The 21,543-nt window shown below is 35.6% G+C and overlaps 1 protein-coding gene and 1 pseudogene across 6 annotated transcripts in view; one reads left to right on the top strand and one right to left on the bottom strand.

The window, feature by feature from the left end:
* The first annotated feature begins 6,780 nt into the window (after nt 1-6,780).
* LOC112470571 lies at nt 6,781-6,899 on the top strand (annotated as a pseudogene).
* A 1,310-nt stretch (nt 6,900-8,209) lies between these two features.
* CUNH2orf76 (chromosome unknown C2orf76 homolog) overlaps nt 8,210-21,543 on the bottom strand; it is a 60,436-nt gene continuing 47,102 nt past the window's right edge. For all 6 annotated transcript variants that reach the window (XM_025039328.1, XM_025039330.1, XM_006921007.3 and 3 more), the window contains 3 exons: nt 20,697-20,734; nt 15,913-15,994; nt 8,210-8,381 (listed from right to left, as the gene is read on the bottom strand). In XM_025039328.1, coding sequence (XP_024895096.1) covers nt 8,305-8,381; nt 15,913-15,994; nt 20,697-20,734 — 197 coding nt within the window. In that variant the 3' untranslated portion in view covers nt 8,210-8,304. The remainder of the gene's footprint in view (nt 8,382-15,912; nt 15,995-20,696; nt 20,735-21,543) is intronic.

Genomic DNA, 21,543 nt, shown 5'->3' with positions numbered 1-21,543 from the left:
CTGGGAGAATGGGGAGAAGGGCTAAAGAAGTACAAATTAGTAGCTGATAGATGGTCATGGGGATGGAGAGCATGGCATAGGGAATGTAGTTAGCATTAATACACTGGCTAGATGGAGGGTCAGGGGAGGGAGGGAGTAATTAGGGGAATTGTTTTATGAACTATATAGATGTCTAACCAATGTACGGTATACTTGAAACTAATTAAAATAAATAAAAAATTTTTAAAAAAGAAAACAAGCTTAAGATGAGGAAGAACTAGCAAAGAAAATGAGGACGAGCAACCAGTGGGGCACGAGGAACTCAAACAAAGAAAGTATTTGCAAGAAGGAAGGTGTCGACTGGTTCTCTGTGTCAAATGTTTCTGGTAGGTTAAATAACTTGAAGACAGAGAATCATATTTCTTTGGCAACATAGGAACTATTAGTGACCTTGACCAGTACTATTTTTAGTAAAGAGATAGGGACAGAAGCCCAACTGGAGAGTTCAAGAGAAAATGAGAGGAAAGAAAGTAGAAAAAAAGAGTGTGGATAACTCTGTTAAAGAATTTTGCTGTAAAGGGAAAATGGGACAACTGTTGTAGGAGGGTCAAGATGGGAGACTTCGTAGCATGTTTATATGCTGATGGGAATGATCCAGTGGATAGGGGAGATGTGATGATGCCAGAAAGAGAAAAAGTGCTGCAGTGGAGTTCATGAGTATTCAAGAGGCAGTGGGATGGATGCACAAGTACAGACTTAGGAAGGAGTGCTACTAGTCACTACCATCACAAGGAGGAGACATGGTAGTGGAGCAAGAGCAAGCTATCTTCTGATGGCTTCTATTTTCTCAGTGAAATGGGAAACAAAAATAGTGGCTCTGAGTGAGGAGGAGAGGAGGGCTTAGGATTGAGGGCCAAGGAGAACCTGGGAGAGAGAAGAAACTAAGTGGAAAGTGTGGAGCCACAGGGCAGCGTTAGAAACTTACTTGAGCTTATAGACAAGAACTAAAGCTTTTTCAGTCAATGTGTCATCTACAGCTATTCCAGGCCAGGCGCAGAGAAGGTAAAATTGAATCAAGCTCAGCTGGCAAGGAAAGTGAGAGTCTGTATAGAGGAATGATGGTGGAGGACCAGAGAATCTCAACTAGGCTCAAGGGACAGTGAAAAGATGGTAGAGTCAATGGACTGTAGGTCTGATGAGGTTGAAGAACTGCTGGAGGGGGCAACAGAGAGATATGGAAATACAGAAGGTAGTGGTTGAAGAATGGGAGGTACAATATTGAGATTATGTTGGGGAATAGAGTATGGTTACTCTATGATGATGACTGACTAGGAAGTGACTGTGGGTGTAGGTGGCTGAGAGAATAGATGCTAAGAATATTGCAGTGAAGCTGATCAATGACCTGAGAGGCCCCACGGCACTGGAAGCCTTGTCTATACTGAACAAGGACAGGAGTATTACTGGAGAGAGTTACTATGAGCCAGGAGCAAGGGGGAGTGACACAGTGTCTTGCTGGTGTCTGGGACAAGTGGGGAGGTGGGCAATGTATAGTGTGATGGCATAAGGTGAAAACATGAGTTATAGGCATAAGGAAGGGGCAATGACCAGAAAATTAAGTGAGATTTGGGGATTTTGCCTAACAGAATTTAACAGGGGAAGAATTGATCCTGATTTTCCGGCTCTCATTTTTCACCATGTGAGAAGCGGTGGAAAGAAGCCCTCAGGATCCTCATCCTTACCTCTTGCCTTAGTCCAGTTAAAGACTCAAAGTTTTTACAGGATTCTCGTCACTGCTTCGACCACAAGAATATCATTGTTGGTGGCGGCATTCTTCCTGTCTTGCACTTAATAGTAATGAGGCTAAAACCAAAAGCTTGAGTCTCTAAGGTAGCATTCCCAAAACAGTCTGCCTTCACTTATTTCAAGAGCAGTATGACATCATCTGGGACCTGAAATGGATTTTCTCCATCTTAAATCTCGCTGCTGTTGAATGACATTATTTACTGAATACTCAGGGGAAGTGCCAGAAGCACAGAACAGAGTAGGGTCACTGGTCTCGAAAAAACCACATTGTAGAGCAGCATGACACATATCCTGTATGTTTCTTTTAAATCATTATACGTTATATAATCGTCTCACTAATGATCAAAAAATAAATCTCCGCAGGCCATTATCCAAAGTCAACGTTAGTATTATAACCCAAAAGGCACACTGGGGATGGGGGAAGTGGTCTCAGGTCTGCTTAATTTATTCAAATACATCTCCTTTGACGGAAAGAAATGACAAGCTGCTCTCTCCTCCGCTAAGTCCTCACCTCCCATAAATGATGAAAGTGCTGAGTCTAAGGTCAATAGTGGAAATAAGTTTTATGCTGTGGGATCAACATAAGTACTTTCCCAGCCTGCAGAGATCCAAGACCCATCGTCTTGGTGGTAGAGTTCAAATTATTAACCTCAAACCAATTAACTATTCCGCTTACTTCAATTACCTTTGCTAATCTAATTAATCATGAGAGTTTTTAAAGACTAAAATGAAGGGAAACGGCCAGTTACCAATAATCAGAGCCCTTCCCCTAACATACACGTATGTGCACACAATGAAAAAAAGAGGACAAGAGTCCAGATCCTCGGACACTGTCATACTTGGACTTCCCGGCCCACTAGAGATGTGGTTAAGTGATGTCGGATACCCCCTTCTCCCTCGCCTGTGCAGGAAATGGGAAAGCCTCACTCTACCCTCCCCTCCTCTCCTTGGCAATTAGCGGCACTTTTCCAAGGGAGCCCAAGCCAGGCCACTTCACTGGGTGTCACAAATAGGCAGGAGCATCATCACCTCTCTTGCATGTGTCTGGAAGAGGAAAAGGGGAATACAACACCTTTGCTGTGGCAAAAAGCTCTTCAAACACATAAAAACTAGACTTGGATACTTAGCAGGGCCAAGATGCCCCTTTGGCACAAAAAGAGAAAGTAAATTCCCTTCAACTAAGAACGGCAAAAATGCATGTAGCAGAGGTGCCAACCACAAAAACGAGACACTGTCTCTTGGCCCATGGTTGACAGCCTTCCTACCATGTTTCTCCAAGTGCCTGACACCCTTGTTTTCAGAGTGGCAGAATGTGGAGTTTGAAGCCAGAAGAAACCTTCTCTTTTAGATTTTAGGCCTTGAGCAAGTGGCTTAATATCTGACAGCCATCTGGGTTCCCGACGCCTAAACAGTTGATACTGCTGCACCACTCATATCAGAAATCACAACATCTAATGAGCACTTACTTCATGCTAGGTGCTGTCTACTAAGTGCCTTGGGGGCAAGTGTCTCACTTCATCCCCAAAACTCTGCAAGGTGGTCATTATCTTCTCTATTTCACAGATGGGCCTACTCAGAGCTCTATTGAACTCGAGGACTTAAATGAGAATATATAAAACATTTGTACTGTCTGGCACATACTGATGATTCAAAAACAAGACTTCTAGACCCTATTCAAGAGAATCATAATGTTTTAAAATAATCAAATGATAAAGCTTTAAAATATATGTTTAAAGGATAAAATAAAATAAAATGTAAGTTTAAATGATATGTGCACAGAAAATAAAAATCTGAAAGTATAAACACCAGCGATGTAAAGGGCTGACCTATAAAGAAGGGAATTTTTACTTTTTTACCTTAGAGTTGATTGCTTTTAACAAGTAAATATTACTTGTATAATTTAACTCACCAAAAAGATCAGAGACATTGAAAAAAATCCTACATGGAATATGCCAAATGTTAACGGCAATTATCTGAGTTTTTTTCCTGCTTCTTTACTAATACAGGTATTAGTTTTTTCTAATTCTTAATGCAAATACATTTTCTTTATAAACATTACACATAAAGCATTTTACCACCTGTACCTCCCAATTCTTGTCCCCTCCCCAGAGGTAATCAATGTTATCAATTTGGTGTATATACTTTGGTCTATGTACATATGAATATACAATGTCTATATTCGCATACACATGTATATATGTACATATACATGCACATTATATATTATCATTTTGTGCTTTTTAAAACAAATAACATCACAGTTTACAAATCCCTTTGTAATTTCATTCATCAAGATGTCTCAAAGATCGTCCCATATCAGTAAATAACATGGATGTCCCTCATTGTTTTAAATTACGCAGTAATCCAGAATATAGATATACCAGTTTTTTTTATCTACTCTCCTATTGACATCATTTGTTTATAGTGTTTGTCTATTATAAGTAACACTGCAGTGAATTCCCTTTTAAATGCTTCCTTCTGCAGGCATGAGGTTTATTTGGGATGGACTATATGAAGTGAAACTGCTGGGTCAGTAGAATAAGCTCATTTGTTATTTTAATAGATATCACACCAAATTGCTTGCCTAAGTGGCTATACACAAATTTATACTCCCATTGGCAGTGTAGGCACACATCACTGCCAATATTTACTACCAAAATCCTTTACTTTTTGCCAACTTGATGAATGAAAATGGTACCCTATTGTTTTTAATATGAATTTCCATGAAAAACAGGATGTGCATCTTTTTATATGCTTATAAGCCACGTTTCCTTTTTTCTGAATTTCTTTTTATAAAATGTATCTATTTTTCCATCGCACGTTTGTCCTTTTCTCACTGACTTATCATAATTCATATATTCTGAAAACTAATCCTTTGTCTTCTTTATAAGTGCAAGTAGTTTCTCTCATTGTCATTAAATCTTTATGATTTTTTAATCTAGTATTATAGTATTTGCATTTTAACAAAGCCTTCTCCACTCTAAGTTCAGAAATATAATCATATTTTTTTCTAATAAACTCATCTTGTTTTTCATGTTTAGTTATTTAATCCATCTGAAATTTTAGTGAATGGTAGGAAGTAGGACATGATCATTTTTTAACGTCTGGCCAGATGCTAAATATCCTTTTCTTCACTGATTACATATATGACCTTTATTATATACTAAGTTTTCAAACACATTAGTTTCTATACTCCATTGACTTTTTTTGTCTATTTCTGTATCACTACACCAAGCTGTTTTAATTACTTTTAAATATTTCCAAATTAATCTTGGCTATTCTTGCACATTTACTTTTCCATATGAATCTTAAAATCAGTTCCTCAAATTCCAACATAAATCCTTCGGGATTTTGATTGAGGTTGCACTAAATTACAGATTAGATATAAATCTACCTCTTTACAACACCAGAGCTTCCACCTTGAACATATAATCTCAATTTGGGTCTTTTAAATCCTCTAGTGACATTTTTTAATAGCTTTTGTGCACACTTGAAGTTCATTATCAAGCACTCCTGAAGTCTCTTATTAGCTCTCATAACTTCTCAGTTGATTCTCCTGCAATCGTACTGTCAGCAAATGTTTTGTCACCTCCTTCCCAGTATCTGTGGTTTTTCTTACTTTTCTTACTGTATCTGCTACAGTAAAACCTGCAGAATAATTCTGAATAGTCTTGGTGAGAGTAGTCATCTTTGTCCTAGTCATATCCAACAGGTTTGCTTCAACGCTTCTCCATTAAGTAGTTTTCTGGGGTAACCTTCGTCAAGTTAAGGGCATTCTGTTCTAAGTTTTTACTCAAGCATGGGGTTGCGTATCATCAATTGCTTTTTTGGCATCTGTTGAGATAAGCATGATCTCTTCCTTAACCTATAGATTCTGTGAATTACATCGATAGATTGTCTATAATTTTGAACCAATTTCCATTACAGGTAAAAGCCCTTTATAGTCATAATAGATTTCTATTTCTGACTTTAACATCAGTATCTATAAGTGAAAAAAGCCCCTATGTAACTCTCTAATAATAAATACACACCAAAACACAGGATTGTATGTATATATTTTTGGATTATTCATTAAAAAGAAAATATACAGGTAAAGACACGCTTAATTTTTCTTTAAAAGCTTGTATGTAAATTGAATGTTAACAAAATGAACAAATGGACCTCGCATTATCCTGTTGTTCTACTTACTAAATTCCCTTTTTGGGTTAATGCTGTCACCATCAATCCAGTCACTTACTACAGCAAGAATCACTGATGTCTCCACAACTCCTTCTATGCCTTCCCCACCCAGCCATTCACCAAGTACCAAAGACTCCACTTGTCCTTCCACCTCAGACCTCTACTGGGAGGCCATGAGATCGAATAGGCGAGGTCAGGATTTTAAGACAAACCTGGTTCCAATCCCAGTGCACATTACTGCATTGCCTTGGGTAAATTACCTCTCTAGGCTTCAATTTCCTCTTCTATAAACAGGTATGACATCAAGACTTAAGAGTTGTAAAAATTAAATGAGATAATATATGAAGAGTACCTAACACAATGCTGCCATCTAATGCACAACCAAATGTTCACACTATCTCGAGAAGGTCTCTTTTCCTCTCCTCTTCCACTATTGTGCCCTACCTTGAGGCCTTCCAGTCTTCACCTGGTCTATGACAAGTGTCTTCTAGTCTTTCTGCCATGTGGACACTGCCACAAAAGCTTTCTAAAATATCAATCTAATCATGCAATTTACCTATTAAAATCTTTCTACTGTTTCCCAACTACCTACTAGATAAAGTTCTAACTCTTTAGCATGACTTCTAGGGCCTAGCTCAACCCACCTTCCAATTTTATCTTTTTCCACTCTATTCCAAGTGCTTTACACTCCAGCACACTGAAATGTATACTTTCTATTGAACCTCCAAGCTCTCTCACAGTGCTTTGCCTTTAGATATGTGCTGTTCTCTTTCTTGAAAGCCTTTTCCTTATTTTCTACTAAGCAAAAATTCCTATTCAGTCTACAGCCATGCTACCCTGAACAAGCCTGATCTCGTCTGATCTCGGAAGCTAAGTAGGGTTGGGCCTGGTTAGTACTTGGATGGGAGAAGACCTAGGAAGACCAGGTGCTGTAGGCACAAAAAAAATTTAAAAATAAGTAAATAAATAAGTAAGTAAGCAAATAAATAAATAAATAAATAAGGGATTGTAAGGTGACAAGGTCCTTGCAATCTGTGCGGTCAACCAAGGGTTGCCATATATATAATTTAAATTCCTATTCAATTTTTTAAGACAAAGCTCAACTGGTACTTCTTTTGAAGTAAAAATTAATCCCACACAGAATTAATTACCCCATCATCAATGTTCACTGCTATTAAAATTACTTGCTTACATATTTTTCCTCACTCATTGAGGCAACTGAATCTTATTTTATTCTTTATTAGATCCCCAGAAGCCTAGATCATTTGTGCATTCAGCGCTTTCTTTAATAAATGAAACGATGAATAAAATTTCTTTTTAAAATAAGGCTCTATTAAATCTTTCAACAAAGCAAAGCATTTTCTGATTATGTTAGCCAGACTTTCAAAGGTGAGTTTTTAAAAAGAATGTGTTTTCTTAAATTGGCCTCTACCTGTACCACAATAAAACCAGTTTTGCCCTGCTGGCAATTTTAAGGGTTCATGGAAAAATTTTAGAGCCAACTAACCTCTCTAGGAGTTCTGATTTGACACCTGCTGGCTGAAAGGCCCCTTTGAAATTACTACCCTTCAGGTGCTGGTGGTCAGCCATTATTAGGAACTGAAAGTATTATTTTGAAAGAATGTGTCTTCCACGACTTAGGCTTGTTCGCAATGAACAATTTTCTTCCAGAAGTGCAAACATCCTGTTACTTCCTCTGTCCAAATAAAAGAATTTCATTCTATTATAGTCTGCTCTTTAAGTCAGGAAACACAACTCAGAAAAAAAAAATTCGGTAATGTTATCTGTGTAGGCTGAAGTACTAAAAGAAAAGAAGAAATCCTCTTACATCTATGAACTGCCCTAAAACATACATAATTCAATTTCATGTATGGCGGTGTATATCACCATGAGCAAAAAGATGGCACTGATAATCATGAGACTCTTATAATCTCTACTAGCCAAAGACAATCACAGTGGCTCCAATTAGAAACTATGGAAAATATACAAAATAAACAGGATTACCTCAGTCTTATAATATTTTTAAAGAATGCAACATGCAAATCACCAAAATATCCCCTAATTTCAGAAAAACAAATTAGACTAAAGAACCAATATTCCATGATATTTTTTAATAACTATTTCTTAATTTTTTTAAAAAGCAACATTTTCTTATAAATAAATATATTTTACAACAAGAAAGAAAGAAAAATGAGACCTGCAGAGAGAGAAACACCACAGATTTTAACTCAAATAGCAGAGCCTGGGGTTAATTTTTAAAAGTTTATTTGTCAATTTCAAAACCTCACTAGTGGAATAAAGAGCTTAATATAGGTATGCAAAAAGGAAGCCCTCTTGAGGTTTTCACCAGGATGAAATAGGATTAGCTTTATAGTTCTTATAATCTTCTTCACAGAAGAATGCAATTTCAGTTTCATTGGCTGAAAAAAAAAAACAGAAAATGGAAAAAGTTTTTAATGTAAAATTGGATTTTAAACAAATATGGAAACCCACATTACTTTCATTGAGTGCTTTAAGATGCCCAAAGTGAGAACGATTAGTTATTTGTTTGGTTTCACATTTCACCAAATCAACAAGAAGTATAAACTGTAATTATAAGAATCTATAATTCAAATAATTTGAAAGTAAAAACAAGAATTAACACAAGAATCTAGTTTTCAGGAAATTATTAAATTGCTCGTTTATAGTCCTCTTAACAGTCTTAGAAAGTAACAAACCTTTATTTTTTTCAAATTTGCTACTCAATTACTAAAGGAGGAGGAAAAACTCTTTTTCTTCTGAAATTAGCCTGTAGGTATAATAATTTAATACTCAGAGGATCAGTAGAATATTTTACAGATCACTTTACATTCTCTCTCATGACCCATCAAAATATGTGTCTGAAGAAGTTAATTTTTTGCCTGCTTATGATTAATTCATGAGGCTTCAACAATATGCAAAGTGAAAGACACAAATTGGCTTCTACTGCAATACCTTCAAATACCTCTAATTATTCACAGGGGATATGGCACAGCTAAAGGACCCACAAAGGTTCAGAGCAGTCACAATTCTTTCAACCTAGCAGGTCAAGGACTTCGTCTTCTAAAACAATAAGTCAGCAACATTATTAATTCAGACTGGAGACAAATCTGATGGAAAGCCTTCCAATTATTAAACATGCAATTCTTTAAGGTGTTGCGCCAACAAGTTCCACATTCGTTTTTCAAATTAAACCAGAAGTTAATACAGTCTGCTTAGCTTTTACAGAAAGAGCAAAAGGGCCTTCAGAATCTCAACAAGAAAACAGACAAGATTATTTGTAATGAATACTGATCACTCAATTAACATATCCTCTAAAAACAGACAAGCAAAACTCTTCAAGCCAAATAAATAGGATAATAAGGAAGGACGCCAAGGATTACCACTTCATTTACAACTCTCATCTCATCACTAGAATTTGTCACAAAAGAAGGAAATTAAAGACAGCATGACATTTCATTAAAAATGTTTTTGTTTGGTTTAAGAATAACAAATTTAATGTTTTTCAATCATAAGTTATACATGCTCATTACAGAAATGTTGAAAGAAGAAATAAAAGCAGCCATAGTCTCATACCCTCATTCTAGTCCTACTACTTCTTCTAGATTCAATGAAGATTAATCTTGATGAAAATCAGGTTGCAAACTCTCATTACAATAAACGGGGGTGGGGGTGAGCACGCACAGGGGAGGATACAGCAGAGAGAAACTGGGAATCAATGAGGAGTAGTGCATTTAGTTACTGTACAGTTAAAACTGTACCCCCACCTCCCCAAAAAAAGCATTTAAAAGAAAGGGTAAGAGGCTCCACACTTGGAATCAGTAAAACGTTAAAAAGGGGGCTTCAAAAACATCCAATATTCAAAGATAAGATCCTTTGAGATCTATTCTTTATATAAAAAGCTCCCAGGGTTTCCTTTTTGAGGGAAGTCTACCCAAAGGTAGACATAATTTGCAAGTGATTCTAATCATCTTTCTAGTGGAGAATGAGCAAAAGTTCCCTCTTAATAATCACAATGCAAGGTTTTATCTGACGTGCTATTTACATACAGAACTTTACACACTGCTTTTCCCACACAGCACTTCACTCAGTACACGCTAACTGTAATTACAGTTTTCACTTACTGCAGCTGACATTATCTGTACTTCTTGATAAACAAATACATTGTAGAGCTCTGCAGTACAGTAATAACAGGTTTGGAATGAACTGACAAAAAGAAAGGACTGACAAAGCATTTTTAACGTGCAGTTTTTCTTTGGTCTAATTAACTTACAGATCAATCCATTATTTACAGAAAGTATGCTCTCTCATAATACAAGCTTAAAATGAGATCGCCTAAGGTAAAGATTTTATTTTCAGATGAATGCATTTTTTTTTTCAGGCAAACTAGACTGACAAATGAGTTAAATTCAAAACTTCAGGTTGATAAAAAATTTTCACCCTTAACAAACTGGAAAACAATACAAATTAAAAGTCAATTACTCTGAACATTCAAAAGTAATACATAAAATGGATTTTAAACTTTAGTAATGTGGTTCTCAAACAAATAGAATATGTTTTTAAAAATCTGTAAAACTCTGTTGAAAATGTTTGAGAGAAGGATATTATGTACTTATACTGCAAATTTACTTGCCAATTAAAGTGAAAAAGAATTACAAAAGGTTTTCAAGACCTCTAAAGAATCATCCTTTGTACCATTATCCCGTAAATTCTTGCTTCCCAAATTCTATTTTAAATGGCTGGAGAAGAACCCTCAGGAAGTCTACCGTGTGCTAGTCCCCTAGGGCACCTGATTTTAAATTAAATGTGCTGCAGGCGGCAGTGCACTCAGGTGCATAGTGCCTTGGCTTGTGAATCTGAAATGAATGTGCAATCTAAAATTCAATAAGTATATTGCCAGTTCATCCCTTCGTCTTACTATCAAATGAAATCAAGTAAGAACTCTCCAAATACATCTGCAGATCATTTTAATATTGACTTTCAAGTTTAATGAAATGAACACAAGCCAGGACATTCAAACTTTGGTTATAAAATGAATAATTTTATAATGTTTCTAAACAGGTCAGACACACACACACACACACACACACACACACACACACACACACACCCCTTTAACAGGAAAAATAATGACTTCAAATAAAATAAACCAATTATAAATGTAAAATTTCAAGAAAAATTCAATGCAATATACTTAAACACCTCAACCAACCTATCTCAATAAACCACCTATCAACAAGGGTTTACTGCATAGTTTCTAAATCCCTAGCCTCGTACTAGTCAGCACCAGAATAGTGGAAGGCACAGCAACTGCCATCTGAGAAAAAAAGACATGTATGTAGAGGCTTTGTGGTACAGATAATGATCAGGGCAGACTATAATGTGATAATAATTTCAGATTGTTGGCAAAAAAAAAAAAAAAAAAGATGCAAGAAGGGCAAGGTGTGGTTTCTGCAGCGATTTGAGACCAAAAGGAAAAAGTTTCAACTTCTCTCCTGCTCCAGGAATACATCCTATCCTTCCACAAAATCCTAACCTACAAATCATTTGAAACTCTGCTCACAGCTGAGTTGTATTTCTGTTTTTGCCGAAGGTGGTCAACAATCCTGCAAAGAGTTCCCAACTACTGTGCTTTTTATTTCATATTTGCTCCAAGTGTCTGTTTTGGATCAATTGGCAGAGATGATTTCAAACTAGTTTGAAGAAAACAATTAGTAAAATAAATTTGACCTTTGATAGGACACATGCCTGTGATTTCCATAATGGCAAGGGGAGCGTAAACAGGGAAGAAAAATCTATGGGAGGTTCATTCTGACCCCTTGCTCTGGAATCTCAAATTCCCTGGGGCCCACCATCTTCCTTACCAAGAGACCGGCTATTGATCTGTTAACGATGTTAACAGGAAGAACAGCCACCATTAACATGCTGTCAAAGGAGGAAAGCATGTATGCCCCAGAATACTACTACCCCAAAAAGAATGGGACAGGGATTGAAACCTTGAGGAAACATAACTGCCAACTGCCTCCTAATAAAGAAATGAGAGGCAAGGTATCCTACAATATTAGCTGTACAGATGAGATAGCCAAAAAGTGCCAGGCACAAAGACAGGGTCTGGCTGTGAGCAGACAAAAGGAGACACATGCAAAATGAAATCAAACCACAGGGAGTTTTGGAACTATTACAGGATCTGGCTTGACATGAACTCTTCCCTCAGATTAATATATGGTTTAGTCTACTGTATCTGGTTTTTAAAATTTTCCAATCAAACACAACCGGCTTTAGAGGAGTTAACCCTGTCACAATTTCTTACCTAAACCAGAGAGGATTCAAAAGGTGTAAACAGTTGTAGAAAGTAGTAAAATAAAAGAGATAAAATATCACCAAAAACAAAAACTTACATGCAAATGTATTGCTTAGGGGAATTAGTCCATAAAACTATAATTGTTAAAAACAAAGTAAAAATCTTTAAATTATAAGTAACAATTCTAGGTAAAGTGGCCTTCTTCCTTCCACAAAGCAAATCTTCTTACTTATATTTTAGCACTAAGTGCACAAAAACTTCCCCCACGTCAGGCAGAATATACAATTGGGATCTGCAATGCAGATAAAAGGCCTGGGTAGGAACTGGAGAAATTCTCTGTGAAAAAAAAAAAAAAATCTTCAAACAAGTTTGTTCCCCTAATTTCTCCCCTCACAATCTTTCTTCTTCTTTCATGAATTTTGCAGAAAAGTCATAATGATAAATTTGTTACATTGGCATTATTCCCATGGCAACTGTCTGTGATCGCCAAATGACAGCTCCACAGCAAGATCAAGTGGTAAAAATGGAGAGAGTGAGGACTTGAAATTTTTCTCTTAACCCTCTTAAAAATCTAACCAGACGTGGAACCGAGGGAGAGAAAATTCCCTAGAAAAATCACACACTTCAAGGATCATTTTTACAACTCTACTCCCACTTAGAATTTTTTGTAGCTCTGCAGGGACCACTACCTCCTTCCCCTGTACAACTGTGGCTTGTTCTCCCGAGTACACCAACACTGCTGTAGGTAACAGAGGGGAACGTACAGGAGAGAAAATCATTCCAGCGAGGACAGAAGTCTCCCCTGACCAGGACTGCAGGCCTGCCAGGGCAGCAGGGCAGTGGAAGTTCTTGCACCACCCTGAAACTAGTGAAGGACTCGGGGAAAAGAACCTGATTCTGATTAAAGGCCTATGACCTTAAAGAAGAAACACAAAAAAATGGATTTGAGTGTCACCTTTATAGGTGGTTCATTACACAGATCTGAAATTAATGACAAACCAACAACTCAATATTTTAATAAATCCAAGACATTTACCAATTGCCTTCTCCAAAATGGTTTCCAAATAAAATAAGTATTTTTGAGGGCCTACACATGTACTCCTCCAGGCTTTCATATATATTCTTTACTCAATCCTTATGCCAGCCTTCTGAAATAGGTTTAATTATTTCTCTTTTGTTTTATAGAAATCAAAATAGAAATTCAGAGAGGCTCACTGGCTTACAGAAGGTTACAAAACAAGCAAAATTCAGAGCCCTTGTTCAAATCAATTTTCTCCAACTCTGGGACTTTATTCTTTAAAATTGGTTCCTTAATTTAGAAGTAAAATATGTAAACTATAGAAAAAAATCTAAATTACAAAAACAGATAATATGGAGAAGAAATAAAAAATCAATTTCTCCCAATGCCACCTCCTGGAAAAACCATTTCTATAAATTTGGCATGTGACCTTTTCTCCATATACATATACAGACATGTAAATATATTTACATTTTTAAACAATAATGGTATCGCACAATATATTCTATTTCCAGTCAATAAATAAAGAGCTCTACATCAGAGATTCGTAAGCAGAGAAGGTGAGAGAGAACACTGCCATCTTTTAAAAGGCATATCACACCTTCAACAAGAGTCGCAGGGCTGGAGGAAGCATGTTCCTGTTGGCTTGGAAATAGATACAACAGCGCGTTAACTTTGAGAAAATCTTATTTGTCAAATTGACCAACAGAAACTCAGAAGTAATATACATTCCCAACAGTAGTATGGACGAGTATCCATTTCCCAATGCTACCACTTCTCTTCATGTCTGCTAGTCTTATAATAACTGCTGGTCCAAGGTCATCCAGACAGTAAGTGGCCAAATCAGGTTGTGAACCCAAGCACTCTGGCTCCAGGCTCTAATTCTTAACCACTAAACTAACAGAATACATACAACAGTGTCTATTTTCATGTGCATTTTTCTCATGACTAATAAGGCTGAACTGTTTTTCATATGTTAGCTATTTCTTCTGTCAGTGGAATTTCTTATTTATCTTTTTCATACTAATTATAAGAGCTTTTTATAAAGTCAGGCTAATAATTTTTTATTTGTCATATATGCTGCAAATACTTTTTTATAGTTTGTTGCTTCTTCTTTAACTCTGTTTATATTTTTTATTTCTTATGTGGTCAAATCTATCATCTCTCCCCACTTCATAGCTCTGCCTTCAAGGTCATACTTAGAGACCTCTTCTTCCTCCCCAAGATTATAAACTATTGAGCTACTTTTTAAAAAACTTTTTACATTATAACATTTAAATTATCTAGAATTTATTTTGGAATAAAGACTGACATAAGGATTAAAATTTTTTTTCCAAAATGGTTTGGCAATGGGTGAAACATCATTTTCTGGATAATTCATTCTTTCCTCACTTACTAGAGATGTCAAAACCTTATCATATTGTTTTTGGATTTTCTGGTCTTTTAGACCATGGATCTGTCAATTTCTACATCAATACCAGTCTATTATATTCATTATAGCTTTATGCTTTAACAACAAGCAGTGCTGGCCCCTAGGGACCACATGCTCAATAACACAGGTGCTACCTACTATAATAATATAATAGCATTTGAAAAAATGCAAAAATAAAAATTTTTTCAGATAACAGCAATCTTATGTATTCATAAGGGAAAAACACTAAATCTAGCAAATAGTATAGACAAAGAAAAGAAGTCTAAGATTTCATAACATGTTATTTAAAATCTTATTTTAACTGGAAGATATGTCAGGAACTCACTTTAGCCTACATATCACTCAAAAGTGAATTCCTGACATAAGTGACTAATTCAACAGAACACCTGTCAAAAAAATGTAAGGCTTCCTAGCATGGACCTCACTTCGAGTACCTCTTAACCAGTACATATAAATAATTATAAAAGTGTGATTTGTACTGTTTCATTAGAGTCACTGACCACCACAAAAGTATGTCAGAGACATAATGCATTTAACTGTTCTTAAAATCTTTACCCCTATTGCCAGATAATCTTTAGGTATACATATAAGTAGAATTAGAGTGACATCTAATGGTCACAAAATATGTCACAAAGCATTTCTTTAAACTAGAACTATATGCCTTTTCCAGGGTGAAAGGCTAAATTGGGCAATTTTTTCAACTGTACATACTAGGCTTCTATTTGAAATTCCATGACTTGGTTGGCCCTGAGTGATCTGGATGACTCTGAGAAAACATGCTGCATGTTCTACAAACATTTCACTTCATTATTCCACATTAGTTCTACTACCAGGTCCATTTCTCTCAAACCATCGGTTCAAATGATGCTGAAAAGAGTAAGTAGGTTAAGTGAGTAATAACCTGTCAATCACTGAAAATAAACCTCAGAATTCTGAGCACATATTCTGAAGAGAACTACTGGCATTCGAAACATTTGGAGAGCAGATATCCACTGCCCTCAAGTGATCTGAATGTTCATCATGCTCATCTTCCTCCTCTGAATAATTATGAAGTAGTATAAAGAGCACCAAGGGTAGCATTTACTTTGCAGTGAGTTCTCCAAACATAATCAGCCAGGTGTCACCAGGCGAGCCAGGAAAGCGGGTGCCCCTCACTCAGCACTGCCCAGCACTCTTTCTCACCGATTCCAGCTGCTTTCAGAGTGCTATCTTCTTTCAATAGGAGTCTGTCATCATCTTCCAAACTTAACACAAGTTCATTTGTCTAATAAGAAAGAAAACATGCATTTTATCAGTACTTATATGTGTTTCAGATTTGGTAAGGTTTCTCGAAGACAGAATTGTTACTCTGGGTCATAGCAATAATCTACGTCATATTCTACTACCATTATTATAAGGAGAGAAGTGGACAGATGGTGACTACCTACAAAGTGCACACACTATGCAAAGCTTTGGAGCTGGAACGGGTTTAAAATTCAGCCTCCACCAATGTCCAGCTGTGTGTTCTCAACAAACTACAAAGTCTCTGTAAATACTCAGTTCCCTTATCTGTAAAAAGGGGGAAAAGAATGCACCTTCTCTATTGCTTTGTGGTTAGAATGAAATGAGATGTAGCATATAAAACCCTCAGCACAGTATCAATAGCATAGCAAGCACTCTCTCTGTTAGCTGTTACTTTACTGTTCTGTTGTTGCTGCCACCGCCGCCAAGCTGTTGCTGTCGCCATCACCATCATCATCGTCATCATCATCATCATCTCATCCTCACAATTTTCCAGGAGGAATCGGAGAGGTTAAAATACAGGCCTCAGTTCCTGGTCAGCCATGGAACTGAGGTCCGAGCTCTGATCAGTCTGACTTCTGAGAGAAACAAGTTTACCTCGATGGCCAAAAGTCCACATATCTAAAAACCTTACTCTAGCTAATAAACATTTGATCCCAATACAGTCCTATTAACTGTAAAATTTCTCTGTGCAATTTGGGGTGGCAGTGGATGAGTTCCCTCTACAATATTTACAAATCCAGTTAAACAACATAGGAGAAAATTTTGAGTTCATATCTGCCCCTAAAAAAACACAAAGAAGTGACATATGGCACCACTCGTCAACCAGAATGCATCCATGTAGCAAGCAACGTATTCTACTTCTAGAATATGACTGAGAGGGACAGTCAACAGAAAGGTCTCTGAACAGTCAAAAGAGAAGGCCCAGAATCATGTGCCACGGTTCATGCCTTAACTCGCCACAGAGCACAGGGGCTTGACTTTCAGAGCACACAGGTTCAAAGGGAAACAACTTAATTAAAAAGATCATTTTTGAATAGGTAATACATACTCAGGATACAAAGTTCTCTAAGCACATATGGACAGAGTGAAAGTAAGTCTCCTCCCATCCCCTACCCACTAGCAACCTAGCTCTCCTCCGGAAAACTTATACTAATTCCTGTGTATCTTTCCAGACACTGTCTCTGGAGGTGCACATGCAGGCAGAGATGTGCATGTAAACTTTTTTACACAAAAGTAGTACATTAAATGCTGTGTTCTAACACCTTTTTTTCTCTTAAAATATAACTTAAAGTCTTTCAAAATCAGTATCAGAGCTGCTTCAATTTATCAAGGCTGCAGCATATTTTATGGGACACACACACACACACAGTGTCTACTGATGGGCACTTGGTTTGTTTCCAATCTCTTCTACCATAAACAAACCTGCAACCAATATCCCTGTACATGTGTCATTTGCATATGTACAAGTTTTATCTGTAAGATAAATTCCTAGAAGTAGTATTGTTGAGTCTTAGAGGACTTGCAATTTTTATTTTGACAAATATTGACAAATTACAGAGAAGTGGTATCAGTTTACATTAACACTACCGATCACTGAGAGAACCTGTTTTCCAGAACCTCCTGACTTTTGTCAGCCAAACAGGTATAAGTTAAGTGCAGTCTTATTTGTATTTATTTTATTGTGGGTAAAGCTGTGAATATTTTGTTTTTTAATGAACTTGGAGGATAATTTTTTAAATAAAATCATAGAATATTGTCATCTACTATGAAAATTAGGCTTTTCTATGAGTTAGAAAAATTTCCTCCAGTTTTCATTTGTTCCTTGATTTTTCTCATAGAATTTTTTTAAAAAGGTGCTGAATGTTTCTTAAATAAATTGCTTAATGATATAAATTGTATCAAATTTTATGGTTTCTGAATTTTCTTAACATTTAGAAAAATCTTCACTTTAAGATTACTAGTAAAATTCCATGTTGTCTTCAAGGATTTTTATTAATTTCACTTTTTAAACTTTTAATTATGAAGAATTTCAAACATACAATGTACACAGAGTAGTACAATGAACCCTCCATGTATCCATCACCTGGCTTGAACAAATTATCCACTCATGTTCAATCTATTTCATCTCTGTCCCAATGTATGGGTTTCATTTTCACATTTAAGTCATTAATCCAAAGGATATTTGTTTTGGCATAAAGGAGATGGATTCGAGATGTCTACCCAGTTGTCCCAATAACAGTTATTAAATCCTTCATATTTTCTCCATATTTACTATATGGGTAGTAAATGTTAAATGCCATTACTAAATGTGAAATACCACATTTACTATAAACTAAGTTCCAATATATATTTAGGTCTATTTTGAGGTTTATAATTTGACTTTAAATTCTATGCTATTGAACATAGCATGTTCGTGTGACAGTACCATACTGTTTTAATTACTATAGTTTCATAATATATCTAATATATGCTAGGGCTAGTCACTCTCATTTCTCTCCTTTTCCTGACTATTCTTCGCTATTTATTTTTTTTATATTAGTCCATATAATCACCTTCTTTAGTTTCTTTAAGGTATCTAGACAGTCTTTTTATTGTGGTGATGGTAAGAAATTTCTGTAGACATCTGCTAATTGTAATGAAGAAAGTCTCTAAATCTAGAAAATTGGGGAAAATAACTTCTGTGAACAACTTAAGATACAGGAGTTATTTGGCTGAGGAAAGAGACTAAGATTATAGCTGGGGTGAAAAACTGACAAGCTGGGCTAGTGAAGCTTACAGGCCCTGCAGATGGGGAATAGAAGATGGGTAATGATAAAAGGTCCAGGAGTTGGATAAAGTGCAAGTGAGGACAAGCAGGAGAAGTTTTTCTGAAGTTTTAAAACTGTTTCTGTAAAAAATATTTATCTTTTTCTTTATATAAGTTGAAGGGGAAACTTGAAGAATCATCCTCAGGTCTGTACTTAACTAGAATTGTTATGGTTTAAATGAAAGTTTATAAAGCCAGATTCCAGGCACATTCTAAGTAACTTAATTTGTTTTGGGAATTTCTCTTTAAATACATTGTTCACCTAGAAAAATAAGCCCAAATTATACAATTCTAACATGCCAGAAGGGATCATGTATTTTAAATATAAGAAACAATTCTAATATATTTCCAACTGAAGAAGAAAAATTTTCTGATTTTTTTAAATGGCATAATGTTGATTATTTGAATATTATAAACTACGTCTTCATTAGAATATAGGAACAATTTCCTAATTACTCGTTTTAGGAAACATAAGCATATGAACAAGCCCAACAAAGAAAAAATGCAACACCAAATGGAGAATGATATGACACACTCTACCTTTTCAAAGATCACATTTTTAAATTTTATTTTATATTTACATTATATATATACATATATATATTCCCCTCTACAATAAAACCAAGCTTCCTATTCTCCACATTTTAGGGACAAGTTTGTAAACACTCCTGGCCCAGAGAAGAGAAAATGGATGGAGTTTGTGGCCAGACACAGGGGAGAGACGTTCCAGCATCCATATGAAGTGCAGATTCCACACCACAGCCCCAGACACACACGAGAACTATTAAATTTATATACACGAACTTTGCTATAAAAAAATAAAGTTACTGGAAAGAACCAGCCCTGCCAACACCTTGATTTTAGCCCAGTACAACTGATTTGGGACTTCTGGCCTCCAAAACTATATGAGAATAAATGTGTGTTGTTTTAAGCTACAAGAAAAAAATTTTTTAAGTTACTAATTCATAGTCAACAGGCTATGCCATTCCTTTTGTAATCTCTGGTATACATTTATTTGAAAGCTGACTGAATTTATAAAGGGCATCTATGACTAGAGAAGAGAATGAAATTAAGTGAATTCATAAATAAATAGTTCCTTCAAAAATTATCATGAAAACACTCCTACGAATGAAGCATTGTGGTAGGTATTGGAGATATGAAGAATAAGATAAGCTCCCTTGTCTTTGAGTAGTTTGTATAATAGAGTAAGATTACTGCTATAATGAGGAGTCAATAAAAAGTCATGGAGATTCAAGAAAAAAGATCACTCTAGTCTATCTGTATAAGAAGTGAACCTTTGATTGTGGCTTCATAAAAAAACATTACTCCAAAAAAGAGAAAATAGAAATGTAAACACACAATACACAGTTCTCTTTGGGCAAGTAAGACAATGTCAGGATTGCAGACCATGCTTTTGTGGAATTAGGTTTGTTCCTGAAAGCCAAAGTCCTGCACTTTCTCTTACACACCGAAAGAGTCAAGTCGGGAAAAGCAGATTATTTTTATTTGTTTTTGGCTCCTTTCTTCTGGTACAGAATTAAGAAAATTAAAGAGACTGGAATGCCAGAATAATAAGTGGCTTCCTTTATATGTAACATGAATTTACCAAGTTTTATGCTTATTTTATGTTAAACATTTGCTTGATATATAACATGTGTGTTTTTTTTTAATCGACACTTTTTAAAAGATCTACTACTAACAGGGATATTTTTTCTTTAATGAAAAAGTAAAGCTGTAGATAGGGTACTAACATAATAAAAAATGCTATTTATTATTATGGAAAACATTTTAGAAGCACGTCTTCATTCATTTTTTCACTAAGTCGACCAACACTGATTATCTGCTACACGCCAGATACTACAAATATGAAACATACCTTTGATTTATGTGCTTGATGAATAATCTTTAATTTATCTGAAAGAAAAAAATATGTTGTCTTTACAAAGATTATTCTAAAACTTCATTTCAAATTATAAATTGAAATGGGGGGGGAGGTGGCTATGAAATTGAAAAACTTAAGTCCCTACCTTATGACCAGGTTCTCTTAAAAATCTAGTATACGGTAAAAGAAAAATTACTTTTGTATATCCTTATATATTTTGCATATCACTGTATAAAGATATTTTAAAGCCTTGGTTTTTGACACAACAACTGTGTGCATGCCATAAGCTGAAGTAGACTGAGCACATTTCCCTTAGAATAAAAAACAAGTGAACCACATTATCCTGTTTTTTGGAGTCCCTAAATGCTAGGATTAGCAAATCATATTTTTTTAAATTGTCTTAAATTAAGACAGACACTACCAAAAACATTTCCAAAATATCTACTAATCTCTCTTAATAAATACAGTGACAGGAGGTCAAATGATCACACTGACAAGTTGTTACCACTCTCAGAATTTAAACACTATCAAAAATCACTGGTAATTTGAACAAGGCTGCTAATGCACAAAGAATATCAATATTTGCTTCCTGGTTTTCAAATATTATACAGTCTCACACTGTCTAACCTACTTTTATTCGAACCCTCCTTCAATCCTTAATCTGTTTATCTTGAAATCAAGCTAAACTGTGCTATTCCAATAAGTAATTTCTCCACATTGGGTAAAATTCTAACTCTTCTAGCAATCAATTCTTAATTATATAATAGACATAGCATTCCACAGGTTTAAATTCAGAAACTTTCTCATTCTTCACTCAGTTTTATTTAACCATTTAATTAAT

Source organism: Pteropus alecto, unplaced genomic scaffold, assembly GCF_000325575.1.
Source record: "Pteropus alecto unplaced genomic scaffold, ASM32557v1 scaffold3, whole genome shotgun sequence".
NCBI lineage: Eukaryota > Metazoa > Chordata > Mammalia > Chiroptera > Pteropodidae > Pteropus > Pteropus alecto.
Note: the sequence above shows the minus strand (reverse complement) of the source record. Positions and strands in the feature narration are given on the sequence as shown.